Source organism: Podarcis filfolensis (assembly GCF_964270895.1).
Source record: "Podarcis filfolensis genome assembly, chromosome: 9".
NCBI classification, from domain to species: domain Eukaryota; kingdom Metazoa; phylum Chordata; class Lepidosauria; order Squamata; family Lacertidae; genus Podarcis; species Podarcis filfolensis.
Window position 1 is genome coordinate 48,416,848 of NC_139610.1, and position 20,985 is coordinate 48,437,832.

At 41.5% G+C, this 20,985-nt stretch overlaps 1 protein-coding gene across 1 annotated transcript in view; it reads right to left on the minus strand.

Annotated features, from left to right (window-relative positions):
- Positions 1 to 20,985, minus strand: part of LOC310742747 (uncharacterized protein) — a gene marked incomplete at its 3' end in the record, with an annotated part of 114,864 nt that overhangs the window by 11,608 nt on the left and 82,271 nt on the right. Inside the window, exons 3-4 of the mRNA XM_083572164.1 lie at positions 17,582 to 17,688; positions 2,265 to 2,461 (exon numbers count right to left, since the gene is read on the minus strand). Coding sequence (XP_083428290.1) covers positions 2,265 to 2,461; positions 17,582 to 17,688 — 304 coding nt within the window. The remainder of the gene's footprint in view (positions 1 to 2,264; positions 2,462 to 17,581; positions 17,689 to 20,985) is intronic.

Genomic DNA, 20,985 nt, shown 5'->3' on the forward strand with positions numbered 1-20,985 from the left:
CCATGGCATTTCACCTGAGCATCAGAAATTAGATAAAATGACTCCATTGCATGCCAAAGGGCAAACAGCCTTCTGGGTTATAAATGATATATCCTGTGTAATTTGTAGACTTAATGGGTCTCCTTCATTGAGAAGGACAGCTGAAGGATATATTGTTCCATCATAACTGATCTTCCTCTATCTACAGTTCACAAACAGCCACAGGGATATGTGAGAGGGAATACTCTCAGTTCAAAATAGGTGATGGTAAGGTCCAATGCTCTGCCTTGTGAACTGAGGGTTTACCTAGAAACATGCCCCCCAAGATTCTCTGTAATGTACAGGGTCTCTGTTGTAGAAGTTTCTTGGCAGTTGCTGATATGGAAGATGTTGCATGGTGGTAAGAAATGGAAAAAAAAACCCCACTATGCTATGCAATTCCATGTCAGCTGTCAGCACTGCCAGATGTTTATTACCATTGCAGGTCAATGATCAAACATTGCAAATTACATATCAGATATCAAAACCAAACATCATTTGGCTGAAACACAGACAGCAATAAAACTCTACGAATATTAGGAAACTATTCCAACATTTGCTGTTGTTATCACTGAATAATTTACATCATGAAACTTTAATTAAAGTACATGATGTTCCCAGGTGATTTCCCTCCAGAGAGAAATACTTTGAGAATATTCAGCATCAAAATCATCCACAGAAGAGAATTTTGGGGACAATTTTTGTTTTATTTCAGCTGCAAATGTTTCACAGGTAACTTGGATTCTTGTAATCAGCTTAAGCCCGGCTCATTGTATGCCAAGGCAATGTGCCACCCCCACCCCATTTTCCATAGCAATAAACCAGGCAGAACACAGTGCTTTTGGATCAAATAAGGCCACAACTTTACTGATTGCAGAAGTTAGAGGTTTGGCATAGGCATTGGATACAGCCATTGACTTGAAGCCGCCTTCCGGAAGTATACCCAAGGTCAATCCAACAGCGGGGGAGTCCTATGACTTATATCAAGTAGGAGTACCCCACGGGATGGCTGTCTTGATGAGTGCTGTGGCTCTAGCCCCCATCTAGGACAAAAGGAACTCCTCACATATGTCTTTAGTGGGATATCCTTTTCTCAGAGGGACAGGCAGAGCCACAACCTCTCCTCCAGCCAAGACTAAGGCTTACCCAATGCCTAAACCACCAAAGTTGTGATGACTGCTGTGAGGTAGACAAAAACAACTGAACTGGAGCAAATTTGCTGGATCAATTTCTGCCCCGAATATGGTGACCAATGAAGTTTACAGCAAGGCCAAGCAAGCATAATTAAAGCTGAAAACATAGGCAGGGCCCAGGGCTGTCTGACTTGCAAGCCCAAGGAGTGGACCCAAGGGAAGCCTGAATGCTCCATTGGGCCTGCTTCCGAGGAGAGCCTGTCTCCAGGCCCACCCATGACTGGGCAATTTGCAGGCAGGCCTGAATCCAATGCCCTGGCCATTGACGCAAATTGTTCGGTCCAACGTTAAGTGCCAGGCTGCAACACCACCTGCCCCTTTAGTGGTACAGTGGTACCTCGCAAGACGAATGCCTCGCAAGACGAAAAACGCGCAAGACGAAAGAGTTTTCCGTTTTTTGAGTCGTTCCGCAAGATGAATTTCCCTATGGGCTTCCTTCGCAAGACGAAATGTCTTGCGAGTTTGTTTCCTTTTTCTTAAAGCCACTAAGCCGCTAAGCCGTTAATAGCCGCTAAGCCACTAAGCCGCTAAGCCGTTAATAGCCGCTAATAGCCGCTAAGCCGCTAAGCTGCTAATAGCCGTGCTTCGCAAGATGAAAAAACCGCAAGACGAAGAGACTCGCGGAACGGATTAATTTCGTCTTGCGAGGCACCACTGTAAGTGGACTTGCTACAAATGTACTCTATTGATGCTTTGACTACTTGGCCAATGCCGGACAGTAATTGACCAAATATTTCTTTCCTGGTTGAGTTTACGAATAACTGGCCCATCCTAATGCAGTCGGAGATTGTTACACTCCTAGAGAGAATGGAGTTGATTAAAGATTGAAGTATAAAGTATGTTTCGATGGCATGAATCACATTTAAGTAATTTGCAAAATATGCTTTGCTCATAAGGAGCAACCAAAGCTTTTCTCTGACCTTCCGTCCGCACACCTGTGGGGTTCTCCAGGATCACTATCTGTTGGGATGTACAACACATCCTCTCTCCCTGTTCCTCTCTCTTCCCGTTAGCAGGTGATTTACGTGACCCCCATTGGCTTCTGTCAGTTACCTTTGATTTGTGAACAAGCTGGAATGAGCCCAGGGCTGGTGGGATCGCATGGTGACAGAGGGATGTTTGAAAGAAAGGTTACATGCAGCCTTCCACTCCTGTGAAAGCCAAACATGCCATTTTTCATAGCTGTAGCTCTGTGATTTCACCTTGCTCACTCGTTTGGCAGGAAGCACAGCTACCGCCTGATGACAGTTCTGAAACAGAAGCAATTGAAAGGGCTTCTTTATTATCTGGAGGTCAAAATAATCAGAAAGTGGAAGAGAAGCAGACAGTGTGACATACTGAATGAACCAGGGTTTCCTCAGTGTGTATCTCTTTAGAAAAGAAACCTTATTTTTACCCATCAAATAAAGCATGGAATGCAGTAGGGTAAATGATTGAGCGCAGTCCCATTGAGTTCAAGGAGACTTGCTCTCAGGTATAGGATTGGAGCCTTAAAATAGTTTTTATAGGTCAGTCTTATGCATGTTTGCTCAAAGGTAAGAAATTCTGACTTCAATTGCACTTACTCCCAAGTATGCAAGTATAGGACAACAGCCTAGGGCTGTAAATCTAGATGCACTTAGATGCACCCATGGTGAGACTTCCTAATATATACATATATATGCATAGAACTGTAACCTTGCAAGTCTTGATTTCATATTCTTAAAGATATGCACTTATTTATTTAGCCTTTCACCCACCTTGTCCCCCAAGGTCAATGTGGATTGAACATCAGAAAAACCAGATACACAAGGATGTGATGATTGCTAAAAGTCACCTGCTGTAAGATGCCTGCCCAACTTCTTCTGAAATATTTCAAGGGAAAAAGTTATTTGCTTTTTAATTAGGTCAAGTGTATCTGTGCAGTTGGATTAATTGCCTTAAAGGTAAAGGGACCCCTGACCATTAGGTCCAGTTGCAGACGACTCTGGGGTTGCAGCGCTCATCTCGCTTTACTGGCCGAGGGAGCAGGCATACAGCTTCCGGGTCATGTGGCCAGCATGACTAAGCCACTTCTGGTGAAACCAGAGCAGCACATGGAAACGCTGTTTACCTTCCCGCCGGAGCGGTACCTATTTATCTACTTGCACTTTGATGTGCTTTCAAACTGCTAGGTTGGCAGGAGCAGGGACCGAGCAATGGGAGCTCACCCCATCACGGGGATTCGAACTGCCGACCTTCTGATCGGCAAGTCCTAGGCTCTGTGCTTTAGACCACAGTGCCACCCGCATCCCAATGTACTTCATAACCCACTCCTATCCAATAATCCTATCCATAATTGTGCTCCTACCAAGAAAAGCGCTCCCTGACCCCAAAGAAACATCAGCATACTCAGGCAGCAATAGGTCCAGATAGTTTTCTCTCTTGAGATTGAAAGTAGACCAGGCTTACAAAAATTTTCTACTCCCATCCTCTTAAAATATACGCTACAAATTGATAGCTATTTATCAATGGACAATACAATTTGGAACTCATGATGATAGTACAAAGTAAAGGCTTTCCTATCCCAAATTTAGGCTCTGCATTCAAACTAGTTATTCCCAATGCAAAATCTTTTTACAAATTCATTTCAACAAACTGATTCTATCTATGAGACATTTTCAAATGTAACTTCTGTAAGTAAGTCTTCAACAAAGTTTAGTTTCACTTTTACACATGGTATCCTGTTTTTCAACAAACCATGGTTAGTTATACAAGCTTGCTTTCTCACCTATGGCTTGAACTTTAGCAACTCATAATAGTTTAGGATTCTATGCAAAGATGGCTAATGCTAAATTTGACAAGTTCATGCAACTCAGCATATGTGCTATCTGTTAGCAGTGCCTGAATGTCCAACCTGGTGGTCTGACATTAATGGAGCTCTGACGTGCCAGTGCCATCCTAATCTCTTCAATCATATTGATCCGCTGAAGAGCTGAATCGAGTTTGAGTGCTTCTTACTCATGTTGTTTTTGTAGCTGCAGTTTGTAGTTTGGGTGATGGGCCAAAAGATGACAAGTCCTTTACTCCACTTGAAATGGCTAGTGAAAACATTTTTTAAAAAATAAAAAAAATCAATTATTGCTTCTGCAAGGTTTACACGCCACTGAAAAAGTTTTGTAACTCAGCCAAAATGATCAGTTTTTCAACAGGACCAGCCCTTACAAGTATCAGATATGTCTGAACAAAGCTCTGCTCTATTCTGCCTTGCAGTCACAAATGGCTGACGATATCCCTGTTGAATGATGTTGTTGAGTGATGGAAAACATGCAAGTAGTACTCAGGACAAATGTCAGAATGGTACTTTGTACCTTAAAGATCTATTGCAGACTTGTGCAATCAGGAAACACTGGAAAAAGGCAGCCACTCGATAGCTCCAACGCTGGAGAAAATAGACTCTGAAGACACTTCCCAGTCACCTAGCTTGATGCCTCATCACCCAGGCTCCTCTTTCCCAACGTCCATTGAGGCAACAGTGTTCAGGGAACATGGGCTTTCTCTGCACTAAAAAAGAAGAGAGCTATTGGGCTTAGAGTGTTTTCCCACTTGAATAGGGCACCATTATGGTCTCAATGGAGTCAGATGGAAGTGGAGAGATAGACATGTGTGAGCACCCAGAGCCATTTGAATGATGAAAGGAGGATTACACAAGTCAGCCGTTCAGTGGGGAAGGACTATTGCTAGTAGCAAAGCACATGCCTTCAAAGAATCATAGAATTGTAGAGTTGGAAGGCACCCCAACAATCATCTAGTCCAAACCCCTGCAATGCAGGAATCTCAACTGAAACATACATGACAGATGGCCATCCAACTTCCAAAAATGGAGAGTCCACCACCTTCTGAGGGAGTCTGTTCCACTGTCAAACAGCTCTTACTGTCAAAAAAAAGTTATTCCTGATGTTTAATTGGAATCACCTTTCTTATAACTTGAAGCCTCAGTCCAGTATACCTGAAGGAGCGTCTCCACCCCCATCGTTCTGCCCGGACACTGAGGTCCAGCTCCAAGGGCCTTCTGGCGGTTCCCTCGCTGCGAGAAGTGAAGCTACAGGGAACCAGGCAGAGGGCCTTCTTGGTAGTGGCTCCCGCCCTGTGGAACACCCTCCTACCAGATGTCAAAGAAAAAAACAAGTACCAGACTTTTAGAAGACATCTGAAGGCAGCCCTGTTTAGGGAAGCTTTTAATGTTTAATAGACTATTGTATTTTATTTTTTTTGAAATAATTTTTATTAGTTTACAACAAAAACAAAAACACATACTAATTTCACATCCAATTTTTCACAAATTGTTTCTTTTCTGGACTTCCTTCAGCTTTTCCGTAAATCATCCATAGTCATTATTCAAATTACGCATTCCTTAGGTTTGTATTGTCATTGTTTATACCCTTCTTTTCTATTCCCTTTAAACAATACTTCTCAATTTAGACTATTGTATTTTAATATTCTGTTGGAAGCTGCCCAGAGCTGCTGGGGAATAAATTATTATTATTATTATTATTATTATTATTATTATTATTATTATTAGTTCATGTCCTGCCCTCCAGAGCAGTAGAAAACAAGCTTTTTCTTTCTTCCATGTGACACCTGTTGAGATCTTTGAAGATTGCAAAGAGTAGACACCTGCTACACCAGGGATCTGATGGTTTGTCCAAGGAGGGTTGCCTATTCAAGGTGAGCATCAGGAGATGCTGTTTCCTAACTCTCTTTGTGGTAGCAAATGCACCAGAGCTGAGTTAGGGGAGAGATTGCCTTTGGCTAGTTGACTGCAAATCAAACACATACGTCAACAAGGCTGTGGCCCACAACTGAACCCATTTGCAGTGCCTTGTGTTTTCATTCCAGGGGTGTGGGGGAGGGAAGGCGGAAGCAATCATGTTTTAGGTTGGAACAAATTAATACAAGCAACGCTAGGCACATGTGACACGGTGATCATGGAAACGCTGGCACAGCTCTAAGTATAAAAGAACCATCTGACCATGCTTTAAAAACCACAGTACACTGTAACTCATTATCAAAGAGCTGATATACAAACAATGGATCAAAGTCTCCCAGCATTCCCATGCTATGGGTAGGAAAGCCCGGCTTTCTTCCGTTTCAGATGAACTCAAGATGAAAATGCTGCAGTGAATGAGACCTTTTCCACTGATGAGAGAGAGGGAGAGCAATAACTTAAGAAGCCTTTACTGATGTTAAGCTCTCAGGTGTTGCCTTCAGGCAATTTTTGTGTGTTGTTGATTATTAATCTTTGTAGCTTAATCACTATAAACACGGATGATAATTATCTTAAAAGGGAAAATGCTTTCTTTGTTGTCTTCAGCACAACATTAGGTGTGGTTTTTTTTTACTCTTCCCTTAGACTGTAAACCACACTATCTAAACTCTCTCCTCAGTAAGAAATATAATCCTCTAAAGCGGAGCAAAAGTATTTTAGCCAGGAGGTGGTTGTCAAAGCTGTGGCAGTTGGTAAAGCGCTCTGCTCCTGCAGGAAAGCCGTTCGCTTGAACCATTTGGAAATCTTTTCTTTTTGTGCTTCTGTATTTTAAATGTGCACACATAAACGGCCTCAGCTCTGCTCTCGTCATGGGCAACAAGTCATGTCCCAGAATGGCATCTGCACCAAAAGGCACATTCAGCCGGTTCAATGAAAACCATGTGGTCACTGCAATGCAGGTGGGAACAAGTGGAACCTGCAGCAAAACGTTGTAGTGTGGAGTGCTGCCCTTCACGGTTCCAGCCAGGCAGCTATGCTCCTTTCCAGGATACTCCATTCCGTTCCCATTCCCACCCACTGTTTTACATTTCCCATTTCCTCCTACTTAGCAGTAAGTCAGCATTCCATGTCCACCAAGCTCAGTCTCACTAGCCTGCTCTGTGATCCACTCCTTATTTTTTTGCATGTGACGCGGACATCTGCCCTTATATTTCTGGTGGGATCTGATTAGACAATCCTCACTTTCAATTCTATGAATATATTAAGAAAATAATATTTTTAGAAGTGCTAGACTTCCAGTTTTGGTAAACATCCCAAAGATGAAAAAGCTATAGGTGAAGAAGTTAATACAGATCCTTTGGTGCCTTTGAAAGTCAGGCCAAAAGTAATTTGCCTAAAGCTGTGCCGATTGCCCCAGGAATTATTCAAGCTCTCTTGACTGTAATTTAAGGCTGATTTATGTGGTACATTTTTGTGGCCAAACCTCACATGCACCGGATTGTGTGTGTGTTTGTCTTTCCTAATCAGCAGCTCCTCTGCTGACTTGAGAGTCTCCACATTCAAAAGTCTTTCAAGCTTTAAAAGCTGTCTTGCGATTCATGCAACAGTTTTGCTGTGGAATCAAAATTGATCCAAAAAGCTCCAACATGCCATATGTAGCCCTCTTTCCAGTATGTCTGAGCAACAGACAAGAAATCAGGTTTTGTAGGTGATTTGTCTGGCTCTTAAAATGTCATGTGCATTGTCGTGCAAGATAACAGATCTTTGGTGATCGGTTCTCTGATACTTTGCCTTCTAAAATTATTCAAAGGCATGCCCAGATGTGCCTAATTTCAGTGATGATATCCTGCTTAGGGAAGCACATTTACTGAATTTGGGATTTACATTCAATAGCATGCACTGACTCCCCCACGCCTGACCACCATTCCCCATTCCATTTGTTGCTGGGCAATCTGCCAAGTGGAGCTCCATTTTAAGGCTTGAGTAGCTAAGCAGCTTTCCTTCACATGGAGCTGAATTGACAGGTTTGCTCCTGGATTAATCACACACATAGTTCTTTTGAGACAAAATTGCATGTGACAATATTAAACCCTGGTCACCTTTGATGTAAAGATCAGACAATGAACCCATGAATGGCAAGGTTAAACCACCATGCTATTCACCAGTAATTCTTTTTTTACTACAGACGGAGATCAGAAATGCCAGTTTCTGAACCAATTATGAGTTGCTGGCTTAGGAGAACTTCCTATCAAATCCAAATGTGGGCTATACTCCATAGTCTATATTCACAACTGTAACCAATATCTTCCAGAATTGGATAAAGGTTTATAAAAGTGGAATCTGAACATTTTGTGGATAGACTCTAAGAGCACATGGATCTATTAGAACAGAGGAAGGCAGAGGTGCCAGCTTCTCAAGATGATAGGGGAGCCCAACGCAATGTCCTGACTTTGCACATGCAACATCATGAGGAGCCAGGGGGCGGAGCCAAATGCCCTCTGAACATTAACATTGGGGGCCCCCAAAGTGCCTTGGCCCCCAGGAGCTGGCTCCTATGGAGGAAGGCTTGAGAATACTGTTCAAAATATTGGGAGGAACAACATTGCACCAAGATGATCATTCCATGAGGGCAAACGCTTCGGCTTGCCTGATTGAATGATCCCCCATGTTGTTGTTGTTTAACTTTGCTGGTTGCTTTATGTTGTTCAGGGCAACTGAAAGTGACTTACAACCAACCAAACAGATAATAAACCCCACATAGATACACTAAAACCAAGAGAAGGGCCTACTGCATGAGGGAAATGTTTTTCAGTTGGATGACCACACTCCCTCATGGGTGGTGGCAGGTGTTCTAGGCACCACAGATGAGTGGCAGGAAGGGGCAGGGGCAGAACTGGGTGGAGCAATGGTTGTGACAGCAGACTACATTCCAGCCATGTGGAAATCAAATGCGCTCTCTCTCTGTCTGTCTGTCTCTCTCTCTCTCTCTCTCTCTCTCTCTCTCTCTCTCTCTCTCACACACACACACACACACACACACTCCATCCAGGTGATCAAAAGGCATTGTCACATCACAAGGGCATTCCAACCAGGGTAAACATTTGAGCAGGGCTGGTGAAGGGTTTGGTCTGTGAAGGGTTTCAAGGGCTAAACATTGAGGGCTGGAGGATTGTGTTCTGTCCTTCTCCCACCCCAGGCTAAGAATCCTCATCCCTGAACTATAATATAGGCTTTTATCCTAAATAAACAGCTCCTGTTGGGGCACCCTCACCGATAATGTGCTACGGGTTGCAATCCCAGTGAGCACAATGAATAGTGATCAGGTTATACTTGGGTCTTCCTTCCCTACATTGCTCCTCCTTCCCTACATTGCAATTGATTTGCTTTTTTGCTAATTGCCCACTGCTTTCTTAATCCTGGGTTGTTGTTGTTGGGTTTCTTTACTGAATTCCCAAGTCCTAAACACTTAAGTGCTGGAGACGAACTGAATTCAACAGTGTGCTCCTTGATAATGCAGCCTTGATAGGCCATGTAACAGCAGATGGCACTAACGCACTAATAATAAACACTCCACAAAACAGCACCATATTTACACCACATCTACCAACCCATACTTTTCATCAAGCATTTTAAAACACTCTTTTCTATAGATCAAAGAAGGCTGCAATATACCAGGTCAAGCTATTTGCACAGTCTGCTTAGCCCACTATATTGTCTGCTTCTCTCATAGGGCAGCAGCTCTTCAGGGTCTTAAGGCGGACATCTTTCAAATCACCTGCCACCAGATCCTTTTAACTGGAGATGCCACAGGTTAAATCTGGGGATTTTTTGAAGTGGTTCTCTACCCTAAACTATGGCCCTCCCCCCCCCTTTCATTTTTATTTAGCACTCACTCTGAACGTTACCTATTTATTCCTCCTTTTACTAGCAAAGGTAATGGATTTATGTTCTGAATGGTTCAACATTTCCTAAGTAGCTACTGAATTTTAAAATCTGTGTTGAACTTTGTGGGTGTGGTGAGTTTTGTTTTTTCCTGTATCTAAGTAGGTTTTGATTTTCTGGTTTTATGCATTTATTTTATATTGGAAACTGTCCAGAGAACTTTACATGATGGGATGGTATACAAATGCCACAATACATACATACATACATACATACATACATACATACATACAAAAAACCTCACAGTGTCAACATTTCACATGACTTGCACCAGAATTGTACTTTTAAAATTTAATCAGGAATCTTTTTAGATAAAGGTTGTTCTCCTTTTAAATAAAGGCTGAGTAATGATCTGCACAGGCTACTCTGGCTATATTTTTATAACTATTGCTCATATAGGATTTGATCCCACAGAATTTTGTGTACTCAACTCATTTCCTAGAAATATGTGCTTGCTGCAAGATCTTGCTCACGCCCGTGATTAACACTCTGATTGGCAACTGGTTCAAAAAAGGATTAAAATACTGACATTGGGATGGGCTGCAGTGAAATGTTACAATGAATTCTTTGCATGTACCCTGCCAAGTTTGAGCTGTGTGACATTTCTAGTGAAAGGCATTTGAGATAGCAGGGCAGGAACTTTGAAAGGAACTGGCCTACTTTTGGGTCACTCCTTACAGTGGAAGGATGTAACCCAAAAAAGAGCATGACCAAAAACTATCTTAAAAGCAGAAGTGCTGTTGTTGTTTTTTACCCATGCTCTGATATTTTCTTGTGATCCTGCATTTCTTAAGTGTCTAATGCTTTCATAATCTTTCTCTCTTCCTCAGCAGCCAATTGAATCAGTTTTTAAAGGAACATCTATTTGAGATTCATATGAGATATACAAATCTGATTGGATCACAGTTGTTTATATTATCACTGCTGTTGACAAGAGGTTTAATGGGCTAATTAACCTATAGATTAACCACAGGAAGGGGTTTAAAATGACAAACTGATTTCCCCCCCCCCCAAAAAAAATATTATGGGAGTATAGTCATGGGAAAAAGAAAGTGCACCCTCTTTGAATTTTGCGGTTCTGCATGTCAGGACATAATAGCAATCATTTGTCTTAAAATTAGGTAAATACAACCTCAGATGAACAACAACACATGACATATTACACCATGTCATGATTTCTTTAACAGAAATAAAGTGAAGATGCAGAAATCATGTGTGAAAAACTAAGTACACCCTTATTGTTTCCATAGGAACCAAGAGGCTAAGTAGTAGACAAGGGCTGCTAATTAAATGCCCTTGCTTAATTGATCATCTGCAAGTGCGCCCACCTCTATAAAAGCCAAAGTTTTGGGTTTTTTCTGGTCTCAAGCATTCAGATGTGCTTTAACACAATGCCAAAGAGGAAAGATGACACAGTGCTCTTAGAGAAGCAAGTTCTGCTGTTCATGAAACTGGGAAGGGTTTTAAGGCCATTTCCAACCAATTTTATGTCCATCATTCTACAGTGAGAAAGATTATTCAAAAGTGGAAAACATTCAAGACAGTTGCCAGTCTTCTCGGGAGTGGACGTCCCAGCAAATTCACGCCAAGGTCAGACCATTCAATTCTCAGAGAAACTGCAAACAAAAACAAAAACACCAAGACTTACGTCTCAGGCTCTACAAGCCTCTGTTAGCATGTTTAATGTTAAAGTTGATGACAGTGCAATTAGAAAAAGACTGAACAAGTATGGTTTGTTTGTCATGTTTGTCAGGAGAAAGCCTTGTCTCTCTAAAGAGAACATGGCAGCACAGATTTGGTTTGCAGTTGCATCTGAACAAACCCCAAGACTTCTGGAACAATGTCCTTTGGACAGATGAGACAAAGTGGAGGTGTCTGGCAATAATGCACAGTACCACGTTTAGCAAAAATCAAACACAGCATATCAGCACAAGCACCTAACACCAACTGTCAAGCACAGTGGTGGAAGGGTGATGATTTGGGTTTGTTTTGCAGCCACAGGCTCTGGGAACCTGGCAGTCACTGAATCGACCATGAACTCCTCTGTAATAAAGTCTTCTGCAGTCAAATGTGTGGCCATCTGCCCGACAGCTGTAGCTTGGCTGAAATTGGGTCATGCAACAGGACAAGGATCCCAAGCACACCAGTGAATCTACAACAGAATGGCTGAAAAAGAACAGAACCAGTTGATATCCAGACCCCAACCCAATTGAAATGCTGTGTGGGACCTTAAGAAAGCTGTGCATAAACAAATGCCAGCAAACCTCAATGAACTGAAGCAACGTTGTAAAGAAGAGTGGGCCAAAATTCCTCCACAACAATGAGAGAGATGGATAAAGTCCTACAGAAAACAATTACTTCATGCTATTGCTTCTAAAGGTGGTTCTACAAGCTTTTGAATCATAAGGTGTACTTAGTTTTTCACAAATGGGTTTTCCATTTTGGCTTTATTTCTGTTAAATGAATCATGACACAGAGTAATATGTCATGTGTTGTTGTTCATCTAAGGTTTTATTTACCTGCTAGGGAACAGATGATTGTTATTATGTCTTCATATGTAAAACTACAGAATTCAAAGAGGGTGCTCTTTCTCTTTCCCATGATTGTAAGTCAGAAGAAACTGATTTTACTTACGCTCCCCAGTTATGTTAAAATTTTCTTTTGATATCAGTGGAAATGGGACAAATCCAACTCTGCCTGGATTATGTGCCATGTCACCTATTGCCTTAGATTTTGGAAATACGGTCCAAGCATTATAAAATCTATTAACATGCATAGCACCCAAGATAAATTTAAAGCTTACCTTGCACCATTGTCAAACATGGAACTGGTGCTTGATTTGCTTGATGTGTTTCTGGAGTAGACTAGCTGACCATATTGGAAAATCTTGGACTATTCTTATTTATTAATTTCAGAATATTTATAGCCCATCCTTCCTCTAGATCAGAGCACTGGATGACTCTTTCACCCTAACCTAATACACAGGGCTGTTGTGAGGATAAAGCTGGGGGCATTCGATATGTCACTCCGTAAGAAGGGTGGGATAAAATGTGGAAATTAGGGTTTCCCAGTGGCATATTTAGATCACAGTAAAAATAAAATAAAATTGCTTAATTTTACCAATAGATGTAAATGGAATCAAGAATAGAGTGGAGTGTGTGTATGTGTGTGTAAGTAAGTAATAATGCAAAGCTTCATTGAAAAGAAATGAAAGGAGAATCCCCCAAATTAATGTTGCTTTATTGGAAAGAGCAGCAATACCCTGTAGGGCAGAAGAGAGGTAGGAGGTAGGAGCCATTTTTCCTGAAAATTGGAGCCCTGGAGACACATTGATGATATACATGAATTTAACTTCACAATGGATTCTCCACTCTAAGAGAGATTTACCATCAAATAACATGATAAGAATAAACAGCAGCATCAGAAAGTGCTGTAGATGAATTTTAGCTTCTCTATCTGCCTCAATACCTTCAGGAATGACTGGATATTCTTGTTTGATAGATGTTTATTTTGTATGTACAGACTGTGCCGAAGATTAATCTGATACATGCCGGATGTGTTGTTGAGCAGGGCAGAGTTCATGTTTTGCATACCAATTTGAAACAAGAAAGTGACTTTTGTCTGGGATATCTGAGGGAACCCGTTGCCAAGAAGCATATAATGTAAGTCTGTCATATATAATGTTACTGTTTCTTCAGAATGAACGTCGTTTTTGAAGAGCTTTTGGCTTTATTTTTCTCCAAAGTAGTGGAATGAATAATATCAACAAATAAACTGAACTGGAACATTGCAATAAATTTGTACTGGTTTACATGTCTCTAGGTAGCTGTTGATGGAAAAATATGCCTTTTGCCCTAGAGTTGCACGTTAGTTGGAAATGTCTGGATATGGCTATTGAAGTTGTCATTAAATTTGTAGGGATGGTTTCTAACTAAGTAATACTCATAGTAGACCCATTTAAATTAATGGGCAAGACGCTGGACACCAAGTCACACAAAGTTTTTGAAAATATTCTTTTACAAAAATAATAATATGAAACTAGAAGACACACTTGTTGATTTTCCTGATGAACATGGATCAGAATTAGTCCATGGAAGTGATTTGTACAACTTTGCCAGCCTCAAAACTTTGCAAACTGATGCTCTCTCTTGGAAATCTTGTTGAATCCTCTTCCCATAAAAAAGCCAGCATCTGGAATGGAAAGACACAGCTACCGTATTTTTCGCCCCATAGGGCGCACCGGCCCATAGGACGCACCTAGTTTTTTGGGGGGGAAATAAAGAGGGGAAATTATTTTTTCCCCAGGCATGGGGCTGGGGCGGGGGATGCCCGAGCTTCCCCCGACCCCAGCCCCCAGAACAGGCTGCTATCCACAAGCCTAGGGAGCCCGGCGGGAAGTTGCGCCGGTCTCCCCAGGCTTGTGGATATCTGTCCCACGAGCTTGTGGGGATGGCGGTGGGGAGAAGTGCGCTTCTCCCAGCGCTAGCCTACAAACCAGGTCGGGCAACAGTGGGAAGGCGCGCTCCGCCTCCCCGCTGTCCCCCGAGCTTGTGGGACTGGCCGATATCTGCACAAAGCCCGGGGCGCACTATGCAGCGCGCCCCAGGCTTCGGGATGCAGGCTGCTATCCGCAAGCCTTGGGAGCCTGATGGGAACTCCCGCGGAGCTCCCAAGGCTTGCGGATAGCTTCCTGAAGCCTGCATTCGCCCCATAGGACGCACACACATTTCCCCTTCATTTTTGGAGGGGAAAAAGTGCGTCCTATTGGGCGAAAAATACGGTATATAGTGTTATCTCAAGATGACGTCATATCATTCGGTAATCCTTCATTTTAGCTAAGGCCTTAAGAAATGAACCTGCTGATTATTGATGCTGGATGAAGTTGGGGCTTAGTGTTTCTGTTTTCCCAGTGGATATGTTACTCTCTCTTTTTCTGTAAATATGTGTTTAAATTGTATATTGTGTTATAAGCTGATCTGTGCTTCAGTGTGAAGGAAGAATGGGTTATAAATTAATAATTATATTTATTATTGTTTTATTTATTAGAGGGAGGGAGGGAGGCAATGCCCCATCTGTGCAGATTTCCTTTTCTTGGTGGTGCCAGAAGTGGAGGGGGCATGAACCTGCAGGAGAGGGGAAGCCAGTGAATATTGTTGTCCCCTATGACAGCCTGCAACTAGGATGGGACCAGGTTGTGTAGGTCATGAGAAATGGGGGTGGGGTGGGGGTTATTGACACAAATTTGACAGCATCCATTTATTCATTTCTTTGCATGCTTGACAAACATATTGATGGTTAAACACGGAATGTTATTTAGTTATTGGTCTGTGCTGCATCCTATGCAATTAAATTTATAGCATAATTTCATGCTGGGTGAAAAAGTATTTCCTACAGGGAAACCACAAAACCCATAGTCAAGTTGCATACTTTCTGTTTCTTATTTGGATTTTAAAAATGCAGTTGAATGGCAGCTATTACAAGCGTTCCTACGAACAAAAAACCTTAGCAGTTCATTAGTCTCTGTGCTACAATTAGGGGTTTAGAGCAGGTCCAGTTCTTTCTTCTCCTACATCATAGCCAGATGGAAGAAAAGCCTTGCTTGTGGAAAGGGGTGTGGGGAGAGAGCAACATGACTAAGGGGGGAAACCAAAGATTCATATCATTCGCCGTGTGTAATGTGCCTTCACAAAGTATTTTGCTTTGTTTCTTTTACCAGTTCAGGCACTGGTAACTTCAAGGCTGGACCACTGTTTGGACCTTCCCCTGCTGATCAGAGGGTCTGAGGTGGTAAACCACAAAGTTCTGGCCTGTCACAAAGAAAACACAAAGTTAAGATAAAGTTTTTCAGAAGATAGTCATTCAGAAATTGCAGTTCTTGCAAGCTGCAACAGCAACCCCTCCTGATGATGTAATGTGCCTTCGCTGGTGTTGAATGGCTTTACAGAGATGGTTCAAGAGACTCAGTATTGTTGATGTTGTAAGGTGCTAAATGTCTTCAGCCAAATCCTAACCCTGATCTGCAATCCCTGATCAGGGAGTTAGGATTAAGCAGAGATGTACCTCTGATGACTTCTGCTGCTGTAAATGCCCCTGCTGTACCTGCCCAAAGTCCAAGTGGTTAGGAAGCTACCACTTCTTTCCAAAATTGGATAAAGGTTTATAAGATAGCCTGCATAAGGCTCCAAATCAGAGCATTTCAGTGGCAAGGCAGGGGTAGAACCGAACCAGCCATAGATTCACCAGAATCAAAGCCGCTATATCCCCCTGAGCAGGGTCTGATCTGACAATCAAAATATCCTCTTGGTGATAGCCTTTCTATACCATCAGACTAAAAATTGTGCGGAGACAGAAAGCCATTCAAAATAGGCACTCCATATTCCCTTAGAGGCTCATTAAAACCAAATATTGCAGGTTCTGTAGGCTTTTCTTCTCTTTTTTCATTATCAAATGCACAAAATCAAATGTATCTTCATATAACAGGAAATTCACCTCATCAAATGCCACAGGTCCTATGGCCATAAAAAATAAATAAATTTCATTAGAAGATGAACAAATCCAAAGGTAAATTTATTATCATATAAGAGAAAATTCTCCTCAGGAAGTCCATAATCATGAGCCCTATAAAGGAAGCAGAGCTAGCTTCTGTTACCTTGAGGCAACAATATGCTCAGTCACAAAATTACCTCAAATTACAGTATTTCACAAACACGAAAATGACTAAAACAAAGAGTCAAGTATTACCTCAGATTTAACAGGCTATGTTGCCATCATAAAATTAACAGCCTCTTAAAAGTTTCTATTCCCTTTGCAATATTTACCCTAATATCTTCACCAAGTTTCTCAGCCAAGGGTTTCTTTGATTTCTTTGGGGAAGAAGAAAGAGAAGAAAATGAAATATACGCTCCTGATGATGGTAAGAAAACTAAAGATTTCAGAAGGATAGCTTTCTAAAACTTTATATCAGTATATTCAATTACATTAACAGTATAGTCCTATGCATGTCTGCTCACAAGGAGCCCCTAATGAGTTCAATGGGACTCACTCCCAAGTCAGTTTTCCATAGGATTGTTACCTAAAGGTGTCATTGCTGAACCCGGGCATTCTCAAAACTTTAAAGACTACACCTTTTAATTGTTGCCTTATGATTAGACATTGAGAAGAACTTGATTTGGTTTGCACTTAAAGGTAAACCTCCCTAAATTCCACTTTCCAAAGCAAAGTGAGAACTGAAAAACATCCATCTGTCAGGATTGTTTGGCTATACTGTACTACTACTGTACTTTTCACCTTTTGAGCCACCCTTTACCCCTTTCCCATTTTATTTGCAGGTTTCTGTGATCTTTGATGGGTTTTCAAAGCATAGGAAGCTTCCTTAAAACAAGTGAGGCAATTGGTCCATCTAGCCCAATATTGTCTACTGTGACAGGAAGTGAGATTCCAAGGTTTCCTGCGGGTGCTTTTCCTAGTCCTATTTGGAGATGCTGGGGACTGAACCTGGGACTTTGTACCTGCAGGGCAGGTTCTCTACCTGAGCTGTGGTATTTCCCCCTTTTGTTTCTTGCTGTTTTAAAAAACAGCGGCATTTGATTTAATTATCTTCCTTCCTTTCCTACCTTTGTGGGCAGCAACATCTCCTATGTCCTTCAGCTGTCTTAGATGCTTGTTTCTTGTACTGCACACGTTTGACAAAAAGATCACTTACCCAGAAACTCCTCTCCTCAAAGCCAATAAAATTAGAGAGGGGCTGTTTGCTATGCCTGAGGTAGCTCAGCCTGTCTTCCACCATTTTCATCAAGGCAGCCTCGACACCTGACAAATTGGACACGTCAACACAATATTGGTACGAGCTTCAGTGTCGCCATTCATGAAAGAGAAGAGAAAGGATAAAATAGCTTTGTAAAATGCCAGCGTTTGCACATTTCTATTTTTCTCTTGGCTTACTAAAGAGCACTATTATGAGATCTCCCCAGCTAAAACAGCGTTAGCTTTCATATTTTGTTTCCTATAACTTATCTCCAGCATCGCAAGGGGGGGACTCTCCTGGGACTATGCCCCTTCTGAATCCAGTTCTGTGTCAGGGATCACATGTTGGAGTGTTTCCCTTCATCAATAAAATATTCTTGAATACAGAATGTAAGCATGACAGGGAAAAAGCTAGGCAGAATCTGATCCCCTGTTATTGTCATTTATTTATTTTCAGTATTTATAAGTTGTCTTTCTGCACCAAGTCCACCCAAGGTGGCAAACAGCAGTACAACAAGGAAACACAACTGTTAAGTTGTGGGTGAACATATCAGACGACACAGCGATTCTTCAGCAGCTCTTGTTTATTCACAGGCCAGAACAGAAATGAACAGAAGGGTTCAGCCAGCCTGCTTATACAGAGCTCCACTAGAATGCAACAGTAACCATTTTCTGTAACTATCCAATCACTGAACATCTCTTTTGATCCCTTATTTGCATATGTGGACCTGAACTATCTTACAGTATCGCCCTGCTAGCCCAGGGTGAGAACTTCAGTACATAACAACAACCCAATCCAATCTCCCCAAATAGAACCCCAAAATGTATGTGATTGGTATAAAATCAGTATAAAATTATTTCCAAAGCCACAATAGTAAAACTACAAAATACATTTGTATTTTTTTATTCTGAGAACAATCTCTATTCTGAAGAGAACTGTATCAGATGAATGAATGTCTAGAAGCCCATACTCATTTATCCAAGAATCCAGTTGCCAGAATTCCAGACTGTAGCCTAAGGAATTATTCCAAATTATAAAGAGCTTCCATAGGTGAATTGATCCATCTCTTCTTTCTGCCACTCTGCCCACACTCACAATATCCTAAATCCAAATTATCCACAATCCATATCTATTTAGTACATGTCCTGAAAACCTCCCAGAATGGAGATTTCACAACCTGCCTAGACAGACTGTTTCATTACTGAACTGTTCATATGGTTAGGAAGTCATTTTCTCCTGCTTCAGCTACGTACACTTTCCTGAAGCTTTAACACATTGCTTCTTCCTCTGTCCTTGGTATAGTGGGAACAACCACTGTATTGTTTTCAAAACTGAAGTACTTCTGATGCCCTCCTTTTGCGTGAGAACACAAGTTGTGTAATTTCCTCCGTTTTCTTTATTACTCAGCTACTCAAGCATGTGAATTGAGAGTTCCATCACCCCTTGTTGAATTCACACTGGCAGATATTCACAACGGGTAGATTCTCAAGGGATGTCTACTGCTACACAGACAGCAAACCTGCAACTCTGAAAGCATAATATTTTTTCCCCTGTTCTGAAAACATAAATACTTAAGGATGTAGCAACATATTGATGGTGTTAGAGAGTTATAGATTGATAGTGCTGAAAGGAAACAGAAGGTCCTATTGTCCAACCCCCAACTAGAAAGCTGTACCATCCATTCTGTGATCATTATTATCCAAACCTCTTGTTTTCACAGGCCAGGAACACTCACAGTGAGTATTTGGTAGAACTACTACAAATGATTCAGGAGAGAAAGCCAATACACACTATCAAAAGTTTAAAAGTCAGTTAAAATGTAACTTCCATTGCAAGTGTCACCATGTCTCCTTGGAAGTCCCAATGAATTTGTTGGGGCTTACTCCAAGGTAAATGGAGTTAAGATTGCATTCTAAGGCCAATAGCACATGCTCCATATACAGGCAGGACACCACCTCCCTACGGGAGGTGATCTGTACATCTCCAAGGGTAAATACATATCATTTCACTTTCACTCTTTCTTCCACCCTATTTTGCAGAATGTAGAAAGCTCCTCACAAATAGATGTAGACTAGGAGTATTACACACATGCATGTACATCACTTGAACTATCTACATTTGATCACTGTAAATAGAGAACTGGAAGCTAAATATATGAACTGACCCACTGGAAACAACTGAGATGATGTGAATATTCTGTCGGTGCTGTTTTATTTGTAATTGCACGTTCACACATGCCAGCCATCAATTGATATTATAATTATCACATGATGAATATCCATGTCCCCAGTTCCATGAAGTGTTGTTATTTGTTCTATCAGCTAATTTTCTTCAGCATGCATTGTTTTCTAAGGCACACAAGTTCTAAGCTATTGAACATAAGCGCTCCTCCTCCTCTGTGGTCTATGTGGCTGTTCTTGTTGGAACAGCTCTATGGCATTTATTCAAGGAGGGAAGGAATTGCTTTTTCAGTGATCATGATTTGGCAAGGGGAAAGCCAGGACAGGATGCCCAGATTCAGTCTGTCAGGCCCATTTTTTTTCTCATCAGTTTCAGCAGCAAATTTATTTTGCCAGTTTCAGGAAGATGTGGAACACACTCATACACTTGCTTGATACTGAGATGGAATCTGAAATTCATTTAAATTTGTGAAAGGAAGAAACCATAACAGTCTGAGAGTGTAGCTCTTCTCTTACTCACTCTTGCTGAAAAAGGTACTTAAACAGTGATCTGAATGGGTAACTTGTATGTAGCATTGACTTTGGAAGTTGCAAGAAAACAAAAATGTACCATATTGACTAAAAATGCCCTCCTTCTGCTGTACAAACATGTCCGTGATTTACTTCTGAAAATACAATTATTCTGTGTATGTGTTATTAAAGATCCAGTGTAGTGGTGAGGCTGTTGGATTAGGAACTAGGAAGCCAGGGTTCAAATTCCTACTCCAGCATGATGCTCTCTGAATGACCTTGGGCCATTCATAGTCTCTCAGCCTAATATTGAGAAGATAGAGAAATGCTATTGGATGAGAAGAGAGAAGGCGGAACTACTGGACACCTACTTTGCCTCTGTCTTCACCCAAAAGGAAGGCAGTGCACAACCTGATGATAACAGAATAACTGATGCAAGGAGGGAACTGCAGCCCAAGATAGGAAAAGAGGTGGTAAGGGAACACCTAGCCTATTTTAAACGAATTCAACTCTCATAGCCACTGTCTATAATCTTCCAGGATACCCCTGTTATTTCCTTGTGTCATTAACCTTTTTGTGGAGGAGTGGTATCTTTATTGAGGTGTTGTTGTTGTTTTGAAAGCTTATAATATCCTGCCCCCAAGCTTTGTGTTCTCTTGTAATAGCAGATAG